This window comes from Chiloscyllium plagiosum, chromosome 11 (genome assembly GCF_004010195.1).
Source record: "Chiloscyllium plagiosum isolate BGI_BamShark_2017 chromosome 11, ASM401019v2, whole genome shotgun sequence".
Taxonomy (NCBI): Eukaryota; Metazoa; Chordata; class Chondrichthyes; order Orectolobiformes; family Hemiscylliidae; genus Chiloscyllium; species Chiloscyllium plagiosum.
This window is the reverse complement of record NC_057720.1, coordinates 83,547,002-83,566,158: the sequence shown is the minus strand read 5'-3', so window position 1 is coordinate 83,566,158 and position 19,157 is coordinate 83,547,002. Positions and strand designations below refer to the sequence as shown.

The 19,157-nt window shown below is 42.2% G+C and overlaps 1 protein-coding gene across 1 annotated transcript in view; it reads right to left on the bottom strand.

Moving 5' to 3' along the window:
• Nucleotides 1-19,157, bottom strand: part of LOC122554632 (neurogenic locus notch homolog protein 2-like) — a 158,324-nt gene that overhangs the window by 71,168 nt on the left and 67,999 nt on the right. The window contains exons 3-6 of the mRNA XM_043699954.1: nt 13,697-13,959; nt 11,292-11,630; nt 5,491-5,613; nt 1,727-1,960 (exon numbers count right to left, since the gene is read on the bottom strand). Of these exons, the coding sequence (XP_043555889.1) occupies nt 1,727-1,960; nt 5,491-5,613; nt 11,292-11,630; nt 13,697-13,959 (959 nt within the window). The remainder of the gene's footprint in view (nt 1-1,726; nt 1,961-5,490; nt 5,614-11,291; nt 11,631-13,696; nt 13,960-19,157) is intronic.

The following is a 19,157-nucleotide window of genomic DNA, read 5'->3' as shown; positions in this document are numbered from 1 at the left end:
AGGACGTTAAATCAGAAGGCAAGGTTAGAAATTCTACTGGAGTCGGGTCGGTCAAGATCTAAAATTGTGAAGGAGGATGGTGGTGGTGGGAGGTAAAGCACCACTGAGAAATGTTCACAAAGCATATTTGAACCCCGTATCAACTTCTGCTCATTAACCTTACATAAATATATAAGGGACTTTTAGTTAGCCTTGCAAGCTTTGCTTCTTGATGTAGGAGCATAGTAGATGCTGAAAACTAGAAAGGACACCTCAGAATTTTAAAGTCACTGGTGGGCTTTTTGGCAGTGTGTGATAGTGACTCACACACATAAGGTGCTGATTAAGGCTAGAAAACCGAACAATAACAGCCTTTACGTCAGTCTTAAAGTCAGAGATTAATGTAACCTTCAGAAACCTAACTGTTATGTTTTGGGAATGCGCAGACCCAGATAACATTCAGAACCAGAAATGTCTGAGCACTGACTCGGGGTGGAACTTGTATTTATAATTTTAAAATGAGAAACAGAAGTTCCACTAAATAGGAGCGAGTGGAACAATAATACTTGATGCAGAGGATTATAAATGCAGATTGATTAGTTTTATCTGCTCTCCAGCTCTTGCTCAACAAATCAAAATTGAAGGCTCTTGGGTTTTAAATTTAATTATGTCCAGTAAAACAAGCCGAAGACTCAGGACACTCAGAAGTAAATTTAAGCTTATGTTTAAGATGGCTTGAAGGTAGAAGACAGAGAGTGGTGGGGAAGGGTTGCTTTTCAGAATGGAGGCCTGTGACTAGTCATGTGCCACAAGGCTTGGTGCTGGGTCCACTGCTTTTCATCATTTACCTAAATTATTTGGATGTGAACATAGGAGATATAGTTAGTACATTTGCAGATGACACCAAAATTGGAGGTGTTGTGAACAGTGAAGAAGGTTACGCCAGGGCAGGACTTATACACTTAATGGTAAGGTCTTGGGGAGTGTTGCTGAACAAAGTGACCTTGAAGTGCAGGTTCATAGTTCCTTGAAAGTGGAGTCACAGATAGATAGGATAGGAGCACAGGAGTTGGGATGTCATATTGCAGCTGTAGAGGCCGTTGGTTAGGCCACATTTAGAATACTGCATACAATTCTGGTCTCCCTGTTTCAGGAACGATGTTGTGAAACTTGTTCAGAAACAATTTACAAGGATATTGGCCGTGTTGGAGGATCTGAGCTGTAGGGAGAGGCTGAATAGGTTGGGGCTGTTTTTCCTGGGGCGTCGGAGGCGGAGGGGTAACGTTATAGAGGTTTATAAAATCATGAGGAGCATGGATAGGGTAAATAGATAAGGTCTTTTCCCCAGGGTCGGGGAGTCAAAACTAGAGGACATAGGTTTAAGCTGAGAGGAGAAAGATATAAAAAAAAAGACCTAAGAGGCAACTTTTTCATACAGAGGATGGTGTGTGTAGGGAATGCCAGAGGAAGTGGTGCAGGCTGGTACAATATCAACATAGATATATGAATAAGAAGGGTTTAAAAGGGATATTGTCCAAATGCTGGCAAATGGGACTAGATTTATCTAGAATATCTGGCTGGCATGGACGAGTTGGACCGAAGGATCTGTTTCTATGCTGGATATCTCTATGATCCTATCAACCCTCCCTACCACCACCACACTGCCTCTCCAATTGAGGAGAGCTAGGACTTGACAGTTTTATTAGTGAGTCGGAAAAGAAAATAAATTCCAGACCAGAAGCCTTACCAGCTTTGCCAACAGGGCATTCGCAAACAAACGATGCCACACGATCATGGCATGTGGCCCCATTCATGCAAGTAGCACTCGCACAGTCATCAACGTTCTCATTGCAGTCGTCACCACTCCAGCCATTGACACAGACGCAGTTATAACCTCCGATGTTGTTGGAGCAGGTGCCGCCATTCTGACATGCGTTTGGCTGCAGCTGACACTCATCTACATCTTCTGTACAAAACTGACCTATATGGGAGAACAGGGATAAAGAGTTCATAGACAGAAACCAAGCACCTTATCTACCACATAATCAAACAGAAATGTTGGCCTGGCTCAGCTATTAATGGGCATTGCAAGGTGTACAAATGGTTGAGTTTAACACAATAACAATGTCAAAGTGAGGTCACTCTGCTGCACAAGATACAAAAGCAATGTACTGCAGGTGCTGAAAATATAAAATAAAAACATAAGTGCTGGAAATTCTCAGTACATCGGGCATTTGTGAAGAGAACTGGTCCTAATGCACGGTCATAAGACCTGAAATGTTGACACTATTCCTCGCTGCTAAATCTGCTGGGTATTCCCAGCATTTTCGATCATTACTACTCCAATAGGTGTTTGGCACTGTCGAACCTAGGAAAACGTTGGTGCCTTTGAACATATCAACTAAGGAATATATCAGTCTGGAAAGCTGGTTCCAAAGATATGAAAGTGTCTCTCCACTGTCTAATATCCAACAATCACAACTTTCCCTGCGCCTCCCCACCACCAAAGTTAGAGCAATTTGGTGACTAATGTTTTACTGAATTAGGATGGTTACTTGTAACCAAACACACTGTCACCTGCACCAGCAGGTCCTGATGTCTCACAATGGGGCTACAGATCAAGGATACTCATCCGAATGAGGAAGGTTTATTCTCCATCAGACAGAAAATACAGGCAGGTTATTTCAACCATTCCTCACTAAAACTCAGTGTCATGGGATTGCAGCTGACACTATTACCTCCAGTATGACTCACCTCATCCTAGCCGTAATAGGCCCGATTTAAAACAATTCAGGACAAACTTCTTTCACACTGAGGGGTGAGATTTGAAAGTAGATACCAATGGAATAGTTGACATGATTAGCACAGAGTCGAGAGTGCGGTGCTGGAAAAGCACAGGCAGCATCCAAGGAGCAGGAGAGTCGATGTTTCAGGCAAAAGCCCTTCATCAGGAACCCTGATTAGATTCATCATGATTAGCACAGATGCATTCAAAGGAAAGCTAGATAAGCTCAAGGAAGAAAGTAATAGAAGAACATGCTGACATGGTGAGATGAAATGTGGGAGGAGGATACTCATGGGTAAGGTAAGTTATATAGAACTGTCATGCTAAATAGCCCATTTCTATGCCACAAATGAAATATAACTCTTTGTTATCCTACATTTACACCAGGGTAGAAAGTTATCAAGTAGAATACCAGGAAGGGGCAGAGTCATGTGTTATAACCCTGCTCTAACTCTCTCTCCAAACTGTATTCTGAAATGATTTTTGTTACGTAAAAGAAGACAATTTGCATGTATTTTCTTTTGGTTCAAAAAAAAAACCCCTAACTTGCTGACCACAGCATTAGCATAAAATTGCAGATACTCTCCCAGCCCCCCAACCCAAACTTGAACTAGAGTCTCATCAATCTCCGAAGTCAAATAGCTGGAACCAGACCAAATCAATTCCACAACTCATGTCTTGCTCACTTACCCAGAATGTATTCCAGCTGAAAAGCCAGAGTCACTGCCAAAGGGTCTGAACCAAAAACTCCTTTGTTCACAAAGCCTTCCTCCGCTCTGCTTTCAATTAACTCCAATATCCTGTTCGCCTACCTAATTTTAAACATTTCTTTTCCCTCTCAGCTCACCCACACCCTTTCCAGTCCTATGTATCCTGCATCTCCCTTCTTACCTACCTAACCTACTCACGACATGTATTTCATGCAATTGTTTGGGGGAATTGGGGGTGGAAAGGAGACAAGAAAGAATTTGAGAGCCAGCTTGCGAAATGTGAAAAAATAAATAAATTCAGTTTATGACTGAAGTTTTGTTTCAGTCATAAGTTTTGTTTCAGGCTTCAAATATTATGGAAGTATAAACAAGGAACGAGAGTTGGCCACTTGGCCCTTCAAGCCCGTTTGTCATTTGATAAGATCATGGCTGATCTGATTTTACTTCAACTCAACACTCCTGCAATTTCCTGAGAATCTTTCATTCCCTCGGTAATCAAGAATTTCTACCTCTGTCTTAAAAATCCAATGATTGTTACATCCACTGCCTTTTTGAGGAAGGGGAATTCCAAAGACTCATAGTCCTATGAGAGAAAATAATGTTTTGTCATCATTGATTTAAATAGGCACCCCTTTTTTTGTTAAAACTATAACTCCTAGTTCTAGATTCTCCCATAAGAGGAAGCATCCTTCCAACATTCAGCAGTCAGGTTTCCTCAAAATCTTAAATGCTTTAATTAAGTCACCTCTGACTCTTAAACTCTAAAGGATACAGGCCCAGCCTTTCCTCATAAGGCAATCACTCAGTCAAGGTATTAGTCCAGTAAATCTTCTCTGAGCTGCATCCAACGCAATACATTCTTCCTTAAATTCAGTGCCTAGTAGTCCAGATGTGGTCTCACCAATGCAGAGTGTTACTGAAACATAACCCCTCTATTTTTGTGTTCAATTCCTCTTGCAATAAACAATAAGTGTTCTATTAGCTTTCCTGATTGCTTGCTGTACCTGTATACTGACTTGCTGCAATTCATGTACTTACACACCGGAACTCACTGCAAGCCAGAGCTCTGCAGCCTCTCACAATTTAGATAATATGCTCCTTTCATGATGTTTTCTGTCAAAATGCATAATTTCACACTTTCCCGCATTGTACTCCATTGTTACTTTGCCCATTAACTCAACCTATTTTTTTTGTAGGCTCATGACCTCTTTACAACTCACTTTCCTACCTATCTTTGTGTTATCAACAAACTTAACGAACATACCTTTGATCCCTTATTCCAAACCATTTATATAAATTGTAAAGAGTTGAGGCCCCAGCACCAATCTTTGTGGCACACCACTCATGGCATCCTGCCAGCCTGAAAATGACCTACTTATTCCTATTCTCTGTTTCCGGTTAACAAGCCAATCATCTATCCATCCCCGATATCACAAACTTTTATTCTGCAATAAGCTTTGAATCGACCCAATGACAATTTATTTTAACAGGTAGTAAGGTTCTGCAATACTCTAGCACTCCATTACAGATGCACATTCCTCCAAGGAGAACCCAGGAGATGAGTGAAAGAGGGCTAAGCCCATCAAAGGCTCTCATCTGCATTTCTAATAGTCATCACCGGAAAGAGGTCAGCAGCAAGGGTTTCGGCTGAGTTTCTCGTTCTTCACCACCTGGTCCAACATCCCTCCCTGAAAATAAAACAAGTGAACCAAAAATAGCCTCGACTAGTCAAACAGCTCATTACTGTTTGTGGAACTGACCTTGCTGCTCACTGTTTTTGGCAACAATATTTGTCAATGTAAAATAAGGGACCACACATCAGATGTAATTTGTTTGCTGAAGGTGTGTAAAGGAATGTTTCACATTCAAACTTTTCATTCATGTCACAATCGACCTTCCTGGTTGAGATAAACCAATCCTGATAAAGTTCTTTTCAAAGACAATTTGGTTCAATCTAAGTTGAGCTATCTTCAAATGTATAATTCAAAGCAATTAATCAGAAACCTCTTCACATACCTGTCCATTCAGGTGTACATCGACAATTGTAAGTGTTCACTCCATCCACACAGGTACCACCATTCTGACATTTGTGGTCAGGGCAGTCATCAATGTTGATCTCACAGTCCTTTCCACTAAATCCTGTCGAGTACAAGAGGGAATGCAATTCATGGATTATTTTACAGCATTAAAACAGTAGATTCTGTAACTAATACAGATGTTCCAGCAGCAAATGAACCAGTCACACTTTCAGAAACAAAGTTTCATTCTCCCTCTTTCATCATGATTGTTCCCATGCTATCTGGGCAACATGGTGGCATGTGGAACACTACATAATATTTTCTCCACTGCAGTTCTCCAATAAAATGAACCCCATAAACCCTACAGGAGTTGTGAGAAGCAGTTAGCATCAACTCTGAAGCTGGCTCTGTGATATCAACGAAATAGGTTACCTGGTCTTCTCAAGTGTGTGCGACCCAGTCAACTTTGGCTCATATTAAATTTGATTAGATTCCCTACAGTGTGGAAACAGGCCCTTTGGCCCAACCAGTCCACACCAAACCTCCGAAGAGTAACCCACCCAGACCCATTTCCCCTCTAACTAATGCACCTAACACTATGGACAATTTAGTGTGGCCAATTCACCTGACCTGCACACTTTTGGACTGTGGGAGGAAACTGGAGCACCCGGAGGAAACCCACACAGACACTGGGAGAATGTGCAAACTCCACACAGACAGTTTGCCAGAGGCTGGAATTGAACCTGGGACCCTGGTGCTGTGAGGCAGCAATGCTAGCCACTGTGCCACCCCATGATAATCCTAGCATCTATGCATTTTTACACAAAGTCTTTTAAGGAAAATCACGAGGGTTATGCTGTATCCATCACCTTGTACAAAAGGGACACAAAGTGGAGGATTTTGTCATGCAATTCTGATTCAACAAATGGCTTTCCAAACTCAAACTGGCACAAGAAATTTTAACTTTAGTGTAACGAAACTCTCTACTCTTATTTTTGCTTGTACTGAACAAGCTAACAATCTGTGGCTAGTGACATTTATGGGTGGTGGCCACATCCAGTTGTGTTCAGCAATAGGGCAGAGGCTTATTATAAGATTTTTAATAGGTCTCCCGAGACAGTCCAGGAGGTCACTCAAGGGGAGTTCAAAGCTGAGAGGGAGGGGGAGAGTGAGAGAGAGAAAGACAAACTCCAGGTGCTGAAGTTAGCTGGGAAACCAGCTTTACTACACAGATTGTGAGGAGTCCAAGACCACCAAGATGGCTCCGTGCTATTAGAACTCAGCTGCTTATTAATTCCAACAGCATCTTCATAAGTGTTGCAATCGGGACCCAGGTGTCATCCAGGGGGACGATTAGCTAAGGTTTCCGGACAGGTGATTTGTGACGCAGAGTGACAACAGCCTTGGCTCAATTTCCACACCGGCTGAGGTTACCATGAAGGACTCTCCTTATGAACCTCTCCCCTTGCCAAAGGTATGGTGATCCTCAGTTTAAATCACCACCAGTTGTCTCCCTCTAATGAGAGAGCAGCTCCATGGTCTATATGGTGACTTTTAAAAAATCATCATAAATTGTATTACTGTTCTAATGTTGTATTGCTCAAAACTGTGGAATCTTGTGGCTTTATTCTCTAGGAAAGACCCCCCGCCCCCAACCTCCAGATCTCTCACTTCATATATTTTATTCTAACCAGATCATGACATAAATATTGTGCTCTGGACCAGGATCAGAACATAATGTCACCAAACATAACTAAGGTAAATGTTACAGTCACAGATGCCTGGGGTGCTCAGTAGAAAAGGGATACAAAATGGAGGATTTCATTGTGTCATTCTGATTCCAACAAATGGCTTTCTAAAACTCAATCAGGCAAAAGAAATTTTAAGTTGCTCATGTTATCGAGTCAAATCCCAAGATGTAGTCGTCATTGCAGCCAATTGGCCTTGTAAAGTACCTTGGCATACGTCAACAAAGAAACTCAAAACCAAACACCAGAACCATGGTGACCTTGTTTGTATTAGAAATGTCATTTTGTACTGCAGTTTTACTGACGCCCCAGAATGGAGCAGCCAAGAAAATCCTCAGAGACAAAAGTATAAGCCAATTTCATTAGCCAACCAAATGATTTCTCCTTACTCAATTCCAAAGTCATAGCCATCTTGAGCACAGGAGTAATGCCAGGTCCAATTTGAAAACCAGATCACTGCACAGTGCCACTTAAATCTACATGTGTATTAATGAGCTGCATTCGGACTAGCAGATCAAGTCCTGCTGCTCCAATGTGCTCTCTTGTATGCTAAGTACTTCCATCAATATCCTCTTGTACTGTTTCCAAGAAGTTTGTTTTCCTAGCACTGCACATCCTGTAACATTGTGAAGCTTGGTTTCCTGCAAACCCTTTCCCCACAGGCGACTGCCTTGCCCAGTCAGTGCGATTGCTCCAAGGTCAAATTGGAGCTGAGTTAATCATGTCAACAGGGACCCGCTATTGCAGCTAATTGTTTAAGTAATTCACCTGCAATTTCAGTTTAAATGTTTCCTCATTGGCAAAACACATTTCCTGGCTAAGATCCTCAGTCAGATTATATAAAAAAATAACTATTCGACACATCAGCCACAAGTTCAGAGAAGGAATTACTAAAGCAAGTGGCAAGCAACGGCAGAATATGCTGCCTTCAAAATCCATAACCTTTCAAATAGAGGGACAATAAGACCATTGCCTCAATTAATTGCTGGTGATTGAGGGACAGTTGGCAAGACTGGGTGGCACAGTGGCTCAGGAATTAGCACTGCTGCCTCACAGTGCCAGGGACCCGAGTTCTGTCTGTGTAGAGTTTACACATTCTCCCTGCATCTGTGAGAGTTTCCTTTGGGTGCTCCAGTTTCCTCCCACAGTCCAAAGATATGTAGATTAGGTGAACTAGCCATGCTAAATTGCCCATAGTGTTTAGAAATGTGTAGGTTAGGTGCATTAGTTAGAGGAATTGTAGAGTATTGGGGAAGGGGAATGGGTCTGGGTGGGTTACTCATTGGAGGGTCGGTGTGGACTTGTTGGGCCAAATGGTCTGTTTCCAGTGTCGGGATTCTATGAAACATGATAAACTATTCACTGATCTCACTTTCACCATTAAATAACTGAGTGCAACCTGTTACAACTTTATCAAAACATAAACTCAGAATCTGGAAAAGGTGGTTGGCAAAGACCAAAACACTACTACTCGTTAGGACACCAGAAGTTTTACAGCTGCAATTATCAACATGTTAAAATGGGGTGTTTAAGCTTATAAACTTCTGACAGTTAATTAGTGATTGTGATTGCAGTCAGCGATTCTAGGACATGCCCACAGTCAGCTACTCACTTAAGAGCACAAGGGCAACAGTAAACTCAAGGGTAGATGGTCACTAATAGCTACAAACTGTTGGCATTCTGTGACCAGCCCTAATTATGTTAAATAAGAATTTGTGGAACACAGAAGGTGGTTTTCTTCTCCTTTCTTCCTCACCATGGTGCTGAATCAAACTGGAGTACAAATGCTTGTGTGGAATAGGGTTCTAGTAATCTATGTAATGCTGGGTGGTTACCAAACTGCAATGCCTTAAGACCCAAAGAGGAGAAGGCTACTTGGCCCTGAAGCCAATCTGGCTGTAGTCTTAATTCCATTTTTCTGCCTCCTCAACCCTTTGTAATCAAAAACCTGCCCAACACAGTGCTGAATACATTCGATAACCAAGCCTCAACTGCTCTCTGAGCAAGAGAGAGAATTTCATAAACTAACAATCTCTAGAGAAGAAATTCCTCCTCGGTTCTGTCTTAAATGGGAAATCCTTTACTTTTAAACTTTGCCCTCATTCGAGATTCACCAGTGAAGGGAAACATCCTCTCACCATCTATCCTGTCAAGTCCCCTCATAATCTTGTATGTTTTAGTAAGATCACCTCTCATTGTTCTAAACTCCAAGGATATGGATCCAATCTACTCAACTTTTCTTCACAAGCCAACCACTTCATCCCAGCAATCAGACATGTGAATCTTCTCTGAACTGCTTCCAATGTAAGTGTATCCCTCAATTAAGGAAAATTGTACACAGTACTCCCGCACTCTCTCAGGAGTGGTCTGTACTGTTGTAGCAAAGGATATTGTGGGTTGAGTCACAGTTTACACAGAGCTTCCACTAACCGAAGCTATGCACAAATTTTGAGTGGAATAGATGGGGATAAGGTGATGTTGGAAGATGGCAATCATACAGAGAAAGCCTGGCTCAATAATCCCTCTCTACGGAAACAACGGTTTACAGCAATATCACATCACTGCCACACGTACTATATCTAACAAAATACAAACGAGCAGTCAATGTTAGAAGCTTCTTAGTGAGTTTTCAATTTATATAGAGAATTTTGCATTGGGGTTCAAGGACAGCAAAAACTTAAACTCACTTTGGATTGAGGAAGAACCATTCCCCATTTAAATATCTGGCATTGGCTTTTCCAGTGATGCATGTGGTACGATGGGCCTTCTACTACCTAAAAACCAACTGCAAGAATCCATGCTGCCTCAGCCTCAGAGAAGATTTAGTCTGATGTCCCCTTCCCTGCAGATGTACACAACCCTGCTCAGCAATCCTCTACAGACGCACAACTGCAACTAGGGAAATCTTGCAGCTGCAGACCCATATCAAATTGAGCTGTGTCCTCTCAAACTCATCCTCAACTACTGGAGCGTTGCTGATAAATTACAAAACTACAAAGCGATTACCAATACACAAGGTGGCTATGCAGCCCATTCTGCCCACACATGCTCTCTACATCAGCAACTCAGCCAGTCCTACCAGCTCATCTTTTCTCAACAGCCCTGCAAAACTCCTCTTCACATAATTATCCAAATCATTTTCAAAGCCATGATTGAATCTCCCTCCAACACACACGTAGGCAGATTCCAGATCCTAACAACTTGTTCCTGATGAGAGTTTTCCTCCTGGCAACTCTGGTTTTAAGCAATGAATAGACAACAACTCAATTGTTGCTCTCTCATTTTTGCAGAATGTGAACCAGACGCACTTTGCTCACTTTTTGTCTGGCAATTCCTATGTTGACCTTTTTAATCCTTTCCTACTCCTTTGCAAGATTTTACAACACACAATCATCAACTACTATTTGACTGCCATCACTCTGGTGTTTAGCTCCTCACCAGGTTCTGAGCATCATTTTATTTCTCAACTTTATTTTAAGTACAGAAGATCGAGGAATGATCTGATTGAGTAATGCTGGAAACCTTTCATGGATTTGATACTGTAAAAAGGGAGGAACTATTCCCCCCGGTGAGGGGGAATCAAGAAGCTGGAGACAATTTCAAAATCAAAGCTAAGTCCCTTGGGATGGAAGTCAGAAAACACTGATTCAAATATAGGGTAGTGCAGACTCCGTGGACGTTGGGTTTACCAGAGCTTCCAACACAGAAACCGATAGCAAAACATTCCAGAATATTCCAGATGTTGGAACTCTAAAATGAAATCAAAAATGCTGAAGAACTCAGCAAATGTAGCAGCATCTGTGAAAAACAGGGTTAACATTTCTAGTGCAATACTTTGGAATTTGCTTGGTAGGAGAGATTTTGAGGTACAGGTAATTTTCAGATGACCAAAAGAGAAAATGCTGGAAAATTTCAGCAGGTCTGACAGCATCTGTAAGGAGAGAAAAGAGCTGATGTTTCGAGTCTAACTGACCCATTTCAGATGCAGCACTAACTTGGACTAAAATAATGCCAAGACACTTAGCATCCTTCTCCAGTTCCGAGCTCTTACCTGGCAGGCAGTTGCATTCGTAGGTTAGGTCATCGTTGGTTGATCGGCAGGTACCCCCATTCATGCATGGCGATGGCGAGCAGGCAACATAATCACTCTCACAATTGGTCCCAGTGAATCCTGGTTTGCACAGGCAGTTGTATGATCCTGGTACATTCTGGCATGTGCCACTGTTCTGGCACAGATTCCCAGTGTGGCATTCATCGATGTCAGTCTGGCAGTGGGATCCGGTGTAGCCTGGGAGGCAGCTGCAGGTGTAATTGTCTATTGAACTGCTACATTTGCCCCCATTAGCACATGGCTGAGAGGTACAGAAATCTACTTGCTGGCAGTTTTTACCTGTTGAGAAGTCAAAGAAGGTCGTAAGATCGAAGGTCTCTCCTTTGTCACACCGTTTGCATAATTTTGCATCATTGAATGTAGCTGTAGTTCACTGCCCACACCCTTGCCTCCAAGTCAAAAGGCCTTGGGCTCATGTCCCCCTCCAAAGACTTTGGGTAATTATTCCATGCTGAGTGTGCTGCACTGTCACAGATATCATTGTTGGGATTAATCAAAGCACTGTCTGCTCTCTCAGGTGGACATTAAAAATTGCATGCCATTACTTGGTGTGTGTGTGGCGGGAGGGGGGGGTGGGCGGGGGGGGGGGGTTCTGTGCGTGTGTGTGTATGTCGGTCTATGTCTGTGTTCTCCATGCCCTGAACATGATTCACCCAAAACTTTTCCCATTCAGCCTGTCCCATTCTTTAAGGAGATTCCTTTGCCTCAAAACGTAATGTGATCGCTTGAAAAGACAAAAAGAAAAGATCAAATACCTAAAACCAATTTAGGATCAACAATCTGGAAAGTTTCCCTGCAGTTCATTTAACTCTGATCCATTTAACTCTCCGTTGTTTAGTGACCTTGCTAAATAGAAATTAGCTGTATAACATGACTACTTCTCAAGATAATTCACCAGTTCAGTAGTACCCAGTGTTTGAGGGTGTGAAAATTGCTAGAGAAACGTAGCTTTTTTCAATTTATTAGCCTTAACTTTATTTAAACTCAGGCTTTTTATCAATCCAGTTTCCAAGTGATACCAGGCAATGATGATTCTAGGGTGTAGAAATGTGTAGTGTCACATAGAACACTTTAATATCAGCTAACAAAGGCAGATTATTGGCCAGAATGTGGGGTTAAATGAGCAGAAATGCGACTGATGGTTTCTCTCAAAAATCAATATCGGGGCCTCAACTGGTCACCATTTTTATTAACGACCTCTGTGAGGGGATAGAAACCCGTAGGTCCAAATTCACTGATGACAGAAAGATAAGTGGTAACGTAAACAACGTATAACATTACACAGAGACAATAGATGGGCAAAGCAGTAGAAAATATATTTCATTGTAGGCAGTTGTGACGTCATTCACTTCAAAAGATTTGAACAGGATACTTTCCAAATGGTGAAAAGCTATAAATTCAGTGGCCAGGTCAAAAAGCATTACAATGTGACAAACAGGGATTGAGAGGGCTTAAAGTACATGTCATTACAAGTCATACTTCAGCTGTACAAAACCCTGGTGAGGCCACACCTGGGCGACTGCTAACAGTCCTGGGTGACATTCCTTTGGTAGAATCCAGTGGCCTTGGAGAGAGAGCAGTGCGGATTTTCAAACATGATATCTACTCTTCAAGGCTTGAATTATGAAATGAAATGATACATGCTGGGGTTGCATTCCCTGGAACTGAGGGGTTCTGGAGTGATTTGATCAAAGTTGCCAAGATATTAAGGGGAACAGATAGTGTGGACGAAAACTATTTCTGCTGGTTGGAGAGTCCAGGACCAGGGGGCATAGTCAAATAATACAGCTAGAGTTTTCAGATATTCAATCAGTAACCACTTCAACGTGAAAACAGTGGAATAAGTTTGGATGTCCCTTCCATAAATGGCAATTGACATTGATTTTAAAACCAAAGGACTGATTGCAGCTTGATAGATTTTTGTTAACCAATCAGTGAAAAAAATATGAAAAAAGATAAGTATTTGGATCAAATTGCAAATAAGCTATGATTTCTTAAAGAGGTACACAGAAGGCAGGAAGAACACAGCAAGCCAGGCAGCATCAGAAGTGGAGAAGTCAATGTTTCAGAAGTCCTGAAGAAGGGTTATACCAAAATGTTGACTCCTCCATCTCCTGATACTGCCTGGCTTGGTGACTTCTTCCTACTTCCTATTTGTCTACTTTGGATTCAAGCATCCGTTTTTTTTTGTCTTTAACCGTGATCTCTCAAATGGCTGGATGGGTTTGAGGAGCTACATGGATTACTACTGCTCTTATGTTTCTATTTTCGCAGGAATCTTTTTTTTAAATTGAGCCCTGATAGTAGATTCCAACTCTCAACCTAGAGCATGTGGTCATTCTTACCTAACCATCCTTGCTGACAATCACATTCATACTTCTCGAGGGTAATGAGACGGCAGGTTCCTCCATTTTGGCAAGGATTGTTCAAACAGACATTGGCGACAATCGCCTCACACCGCTCACCCTTATATCCCAAAGCACATTTACACGATCTCTGTAACTTTCCTTCTGTGACTGAAGTATGACATGTGCCTCCATGATGGCAGGTTGAAATCAGACAGGGGTCCGAGTGCTGGCAGAATTCACCGACAAATCCTGGCTGACACCTAGAGAAAGGAGAGAAGTACAGAGCTCAAATTGGTCACTTGCAGAGATGTTCGAAACGACTGGCATATAAAACCCCATTTGTATCTGCATCTAAACACTTAACATTTGCCAGTATCTCAAAATCAACCAAAGCTAGATCAAAGGTAATTAAAAGTCAAAAGCAGATAGCTAACCATGCACATGGACTAGTGCCCATATCCAAGTGGCTGCCTATTAATTCTATAACATTCAGCACATTGCCATAGTGGAGAATAGGGAAGATATGTGGAAAGATTGGCCGGCAAAGGGTGAACCTGAAGGAAAGTCAAAGTGACATTATACTCCGACATGTTGTACAACAGGCAAATTCGTGAGACCATATTCCCTTCTCACATATGTACATTCTGAAGAAAAAAAAATACTTTTATCCAAATTATCTTCCTTGCGTTTAGATTCACTTTCAAGCTGAAGCAATTGAAAAGGGGTGTCACCTTGTACCATGCTTCACCCTGTGCCTCCCAACCCCAGCCACTGTAAAATAAGAGAGTCTCCCATAGGCCAGTCAGTTCATACCTCTTCCCTTGCTTGGAGAAATGTCACACCTTACACTCAGCATGCTAGAGATCAAAATGGAGTAGTCTGGTCAGAGGAAGATTAAACCGACATCAGGTGCAGTCAGTGCTCGAATGTAATGCATTCATTAGTATTTTTTTAAAGTCTGTCTATCCGAACATCTAGCATAGGAAAACTTACGAAAGCTTTTACCTTTTTTTGGGTTTAATCCCTTTCTCAGGGTTTTTTTGGCCATTTGCACAGTTTACTGTACCACATCACAAATACATAAAGAGAGCATTAAAGTTACTGTGTAACCACCACTGAAATGAATAAGGGAACATCTTATTTCATATGGCACTGCTTTGGCAATTAGACAGTACTTGATGACCAACACGTGAGGGCTGTGATGTGGAGGAGCTGGCGTTGGACTGGGGTGGACAAAGTTGAAAATCGCACAACACCAGGTTATAGTCCAACAGATTTACTTGGATGCACTAGCTTGCGAAGAGCTGCTCCTTCATCAGGCAGCTATGTGATCCTGTTCCACAGCTACCTATTGAAGGAGCAGTGCTTGGAAAGCTGACATGTGAAGGAACAACATGTCAGATGTGATACTAAACCACAGAAGTCATGAAGATCTTAACTGTTTGAACTCCAGCCTGCAGGAGGGGTGAGGAAGGCATAGGAAGGGGATGGAGGGAGAGGAAAGAAAGATACTGGAGAGCTATTTAGCCACACCACTAGAAGCTGCTTTCATTGGGTGGAGGGAATAAACAGGGCGCCTAACACAAAGCCAACAAAACAATGATATCTAAGAGCAAATTACTTCAGATGCTGGAATCTGTACTGAAGACAGAAAAGAGATGAAGAATCATCTAGATTTGAAACATTCGCGCTCTCTCTCTCTTTCTCTCTCTCCATGGTTGATTGCTTTGATCTCCAGCATTTTCTGTTTTCAAACCAAGAATATCTGACTGATCATAAGTTGCCCACGATCCCAGACAAGTGCCACCACCCCATGGAAACAGAAACCAGCATCTATATCAACCTATATCAAAGCATTTGAAAATCAAAAAGATGGTTTGTAAGGAAGTGGATGTTGGTTCAATATATCGGAGAACCTTTAGGATCCACTTGGGAGATCAGACAACATTGCAAAACCTCCTTTCCTAGTCAATGAAAGTGAAAATTCTATCAAATAATTTTACCACACCTTATAAAATCAATTACACGCCTAAAAGATATAAGTCTTACAGCCACAACCATGGAAAAGACAAAATGGGAATGTGACTGAACATCCCAAAGGGAGTTTGACCAATAATGTGACAGACACTGACAATCAAAGAGATGCTTACAGATTGGTTGACTAGTGAAACAGTATTTCAAAAAGAAGGTGCTAGACAGTGGGATGGGTGACTCAAACTGGTTTTCTCTCGGCTGGGTAGCTTCTGGGCACAAAGCTGTGGCAAAGGTCACGCTAACATGACTCATACGGCAGTACCATTTCCGTCAATATGCTTAGAATTCTCAAAACTAACAGGCTTTGCTGTCAGGATAAAGGAAGAAGGGCAAGTGAAGCATTTCACAGACAGTAAGGAATCCTATAAAATGCACAATCTTCATGCATCTACTGCACAGAACCTTTAGAGATCTTACTTGGCAAAGGAAGAGTTAACATTAAACATGACGAGGAGCAACATTTTTAGTGACTGAATTATACACTTATCAAGTATCACTGCCCAACACAGAGTCCTATTCTTTGGAGGTGCATTCCTACACTCTGGGAAATGCTCACAATCCTGCTTCCTTCCTGCCCACGTTTGCCAGTTACCTGCTGTCATCACATTCCTTCAGTCTACAGAGAACATCTGTTGAGAAATCTCTACCTGCACCAGCCCAGCTCAGGTTCCTGACCCACACTCTCAGCCCCTGAATAAAAATAAGCTATGAAGCTGACACACCTTAACAGGTGTTAAATGCAAAAGATTATTTTGCAATCCAACAATTGAATAGTTACAACGCGGATGAGGCTACTCGGCCAGCTGTGGGCACGTCAGTTCTGTGCAAGAGCAACCCAACCAGGTGTCACTTGTTTGCCTTTTCCCCCAAATTGTTCACTATCTTTCTGTTGTACCCTGTATCCAGGAATCTTGCCCTTTTCAGAGGAGGATCTCCTTTATTATCACTGCACTGAGTTTGCAGCTCACCATTGTTATTTGTCCCATCCCAATCATTTATAAACATGTACTGTGAACCTAACTTGGCCATATTTCCTCTTACCTTGGCCTGTCAAGTGGCAGGTGGAGAATATTCCATCTCACACAGCCTTGTAGATGGTGGACAGGTTTTAGGGAAACTAGTGGTGAATCGTTTGCTGCAGTATTCCTAGTCTCTGATCTATTTGTAAATCCACAAGATTTAAAGGGCAGCACGGTGGCTCAGTGGTTAGCAGTGCTGCCTCACAGCGCCAGGGACCTGGGTTCGATTCCACCCCTGGGTGACTGCATGGAGTTTGCACATTCTCCCAGCGTCTGCATGGGTTTCCTTCGGGTGCACCATTTTCCTCCCACAGTCAAACGTTGTGCAGATTAGGTGGGAAATGCAAGGTTACAGGGATGGGGTGAGTCTGGGTGGGATGTTCTTCAGACAGTCAATATGGACTTGGGCCGAATGGCCTGCTTCTACGCTAAGGATTCTGTATGTCAATTGTAATTCGGTTTCTGGTGAATGGCAACCCTCAGGATGTTGCTAATGGGGAATTCAACGACGCTGCTGCTTTTGACCAAGGAGAATGAACCAGGAATCTGAACTCCTCCCTTCCATCACACATTCATCTGTTCTGTCCTGATACTTGTTCGCTTGGGGCACCAGGCAGAATACCAATTGCTACCTTGGAGGTCCTGCTTGCAAGTTTCTTTCTTAGCATCCTAAAGCCTGCCTGCAGGATCTCATCCCACTTTTTGTCCATGTTGCTGATACCAATAAGTAGCATGACTGCAGTCTATTTACCCCCTCTGCTCAAAATGCTCTGCAGTCACTCAATGACATGAGCACAAAGGAAGCAACATATCTTGGACAATGTCTGTAGCCACTAAAACAATCTTTCCCTGCTCCAATAAAGTAAGAGCTCAACTCCAAAGCTCAGTGTTAGTTTATTCACTTAGCTGAGCAAATCTGCTGAACTCAATGTTTATCCCTCCATGTGAAACCTTCCCAAGTGTTCAACTCCAATCATTCTCAAAGAAATTGCAGTTCTTCAAAGTTAACTATAAGTGGCCCATAATCAACATAAGTCAGCCATGACCTTGGGGGGGGAGGGGGGAAGAGAGACAGAAAGACAGAAAACAATTGCATCCACAAAGTTTGGAGCAGCACAGTTTGTGTGGTATATTTGAAAAAAAAAGCGTAAATTAAATCTACATTTGTGATAGTTAACACAAAAGTGACATACAAGTATAGTGCAAAGTCTGAACCACAAATCAGGAGTACTGAACAGAGTTTACATGTTGTATCTAAATGAAGGTGGCATAACACCAGAGGTAAACATATTCAAGAGCATTCTTCAGTATGCAATTGAAATCTCTGCTTTACTCGACCCTGTTCCAACAACTAGCAAACCGTTGGTTTCCACTGAGCTTCCTGAACAGGTGCACATCTGGCTATAATGTACATTCACACCGTTGTTCAAAGTTTTTCCAACTTCTTGAACTGCAAAGGGAACTGGGTGAAGCACTGAGTTAGAACACTGGCTTATCGCCTCAAAGACTCAGTACTGATTTTCAAACTGGGAGGTGAAAGTCTCACCATTTGCTTTTCAAACTCTGCGCAAGATGAGCTTGGGCAATTTCAAATCAGCCATGAGTTTGCCAATGTGTACACCATAAATACTGTTGAATTCAGTATAGACAAGACCCACCCAAAAGGGCCAGAGGGATCAGAGATGGGAACAAAAATGTCAGAAGTATTGGAGCTGCAGTAGTGCTTCACACATAAGGATTAAGATACATTGCTGAGTCAAAGAAAGATATAACATCTAATATCCATAATTCAACTGTTCTGGAACTTATCCAATGGGGAGAAGAGAAATTGGGAGAGTCTCTCTTTTTCTAAAGGAATGTATAGTTTTTCTGTGTGGTTCAAACATCCCCAAGTGAAAAGAACAGATGTTGGAAGAATAGTGGAGCAAAGAATGAAACAAGTAAATTCAGGGCGTTAGAGATAAACCAATGGAAGTCCATACTTTAGCCTGGAACAATGCCTTTTTACTTTCACGCATAGCATAGAATTCACTAGATTTTCTCAAACAGCTGGGCTTTTTGTAAAGTTTCAGTAACCTTGCAAATACCACAAGGTTTTTTTTGTTGCATCATGTTTGAGATTAACAGTTTAATCAGCATGGCACTGGACTGCAGCCAGAAGAATCAGACGATATACTGGGCACCAATCTTTTCAAGGCACTTATGGTTACCTCTTACAATATTGGTTTCAATGCTGCACAATGTGTTGCTGGAAAGGCACAACAGGTCAAGCAGCATCCAAGGAGCAGGAGAATCGACGTTTCGGGCATAAGCCCTTCTTCAGGAATGAGGAAAGTGTGTCCAGCAGGCTAAGATAAAAGGTAGGGAGGAGGGACTTGGGGGAGGGGTGTTGGAAACGCGATAGG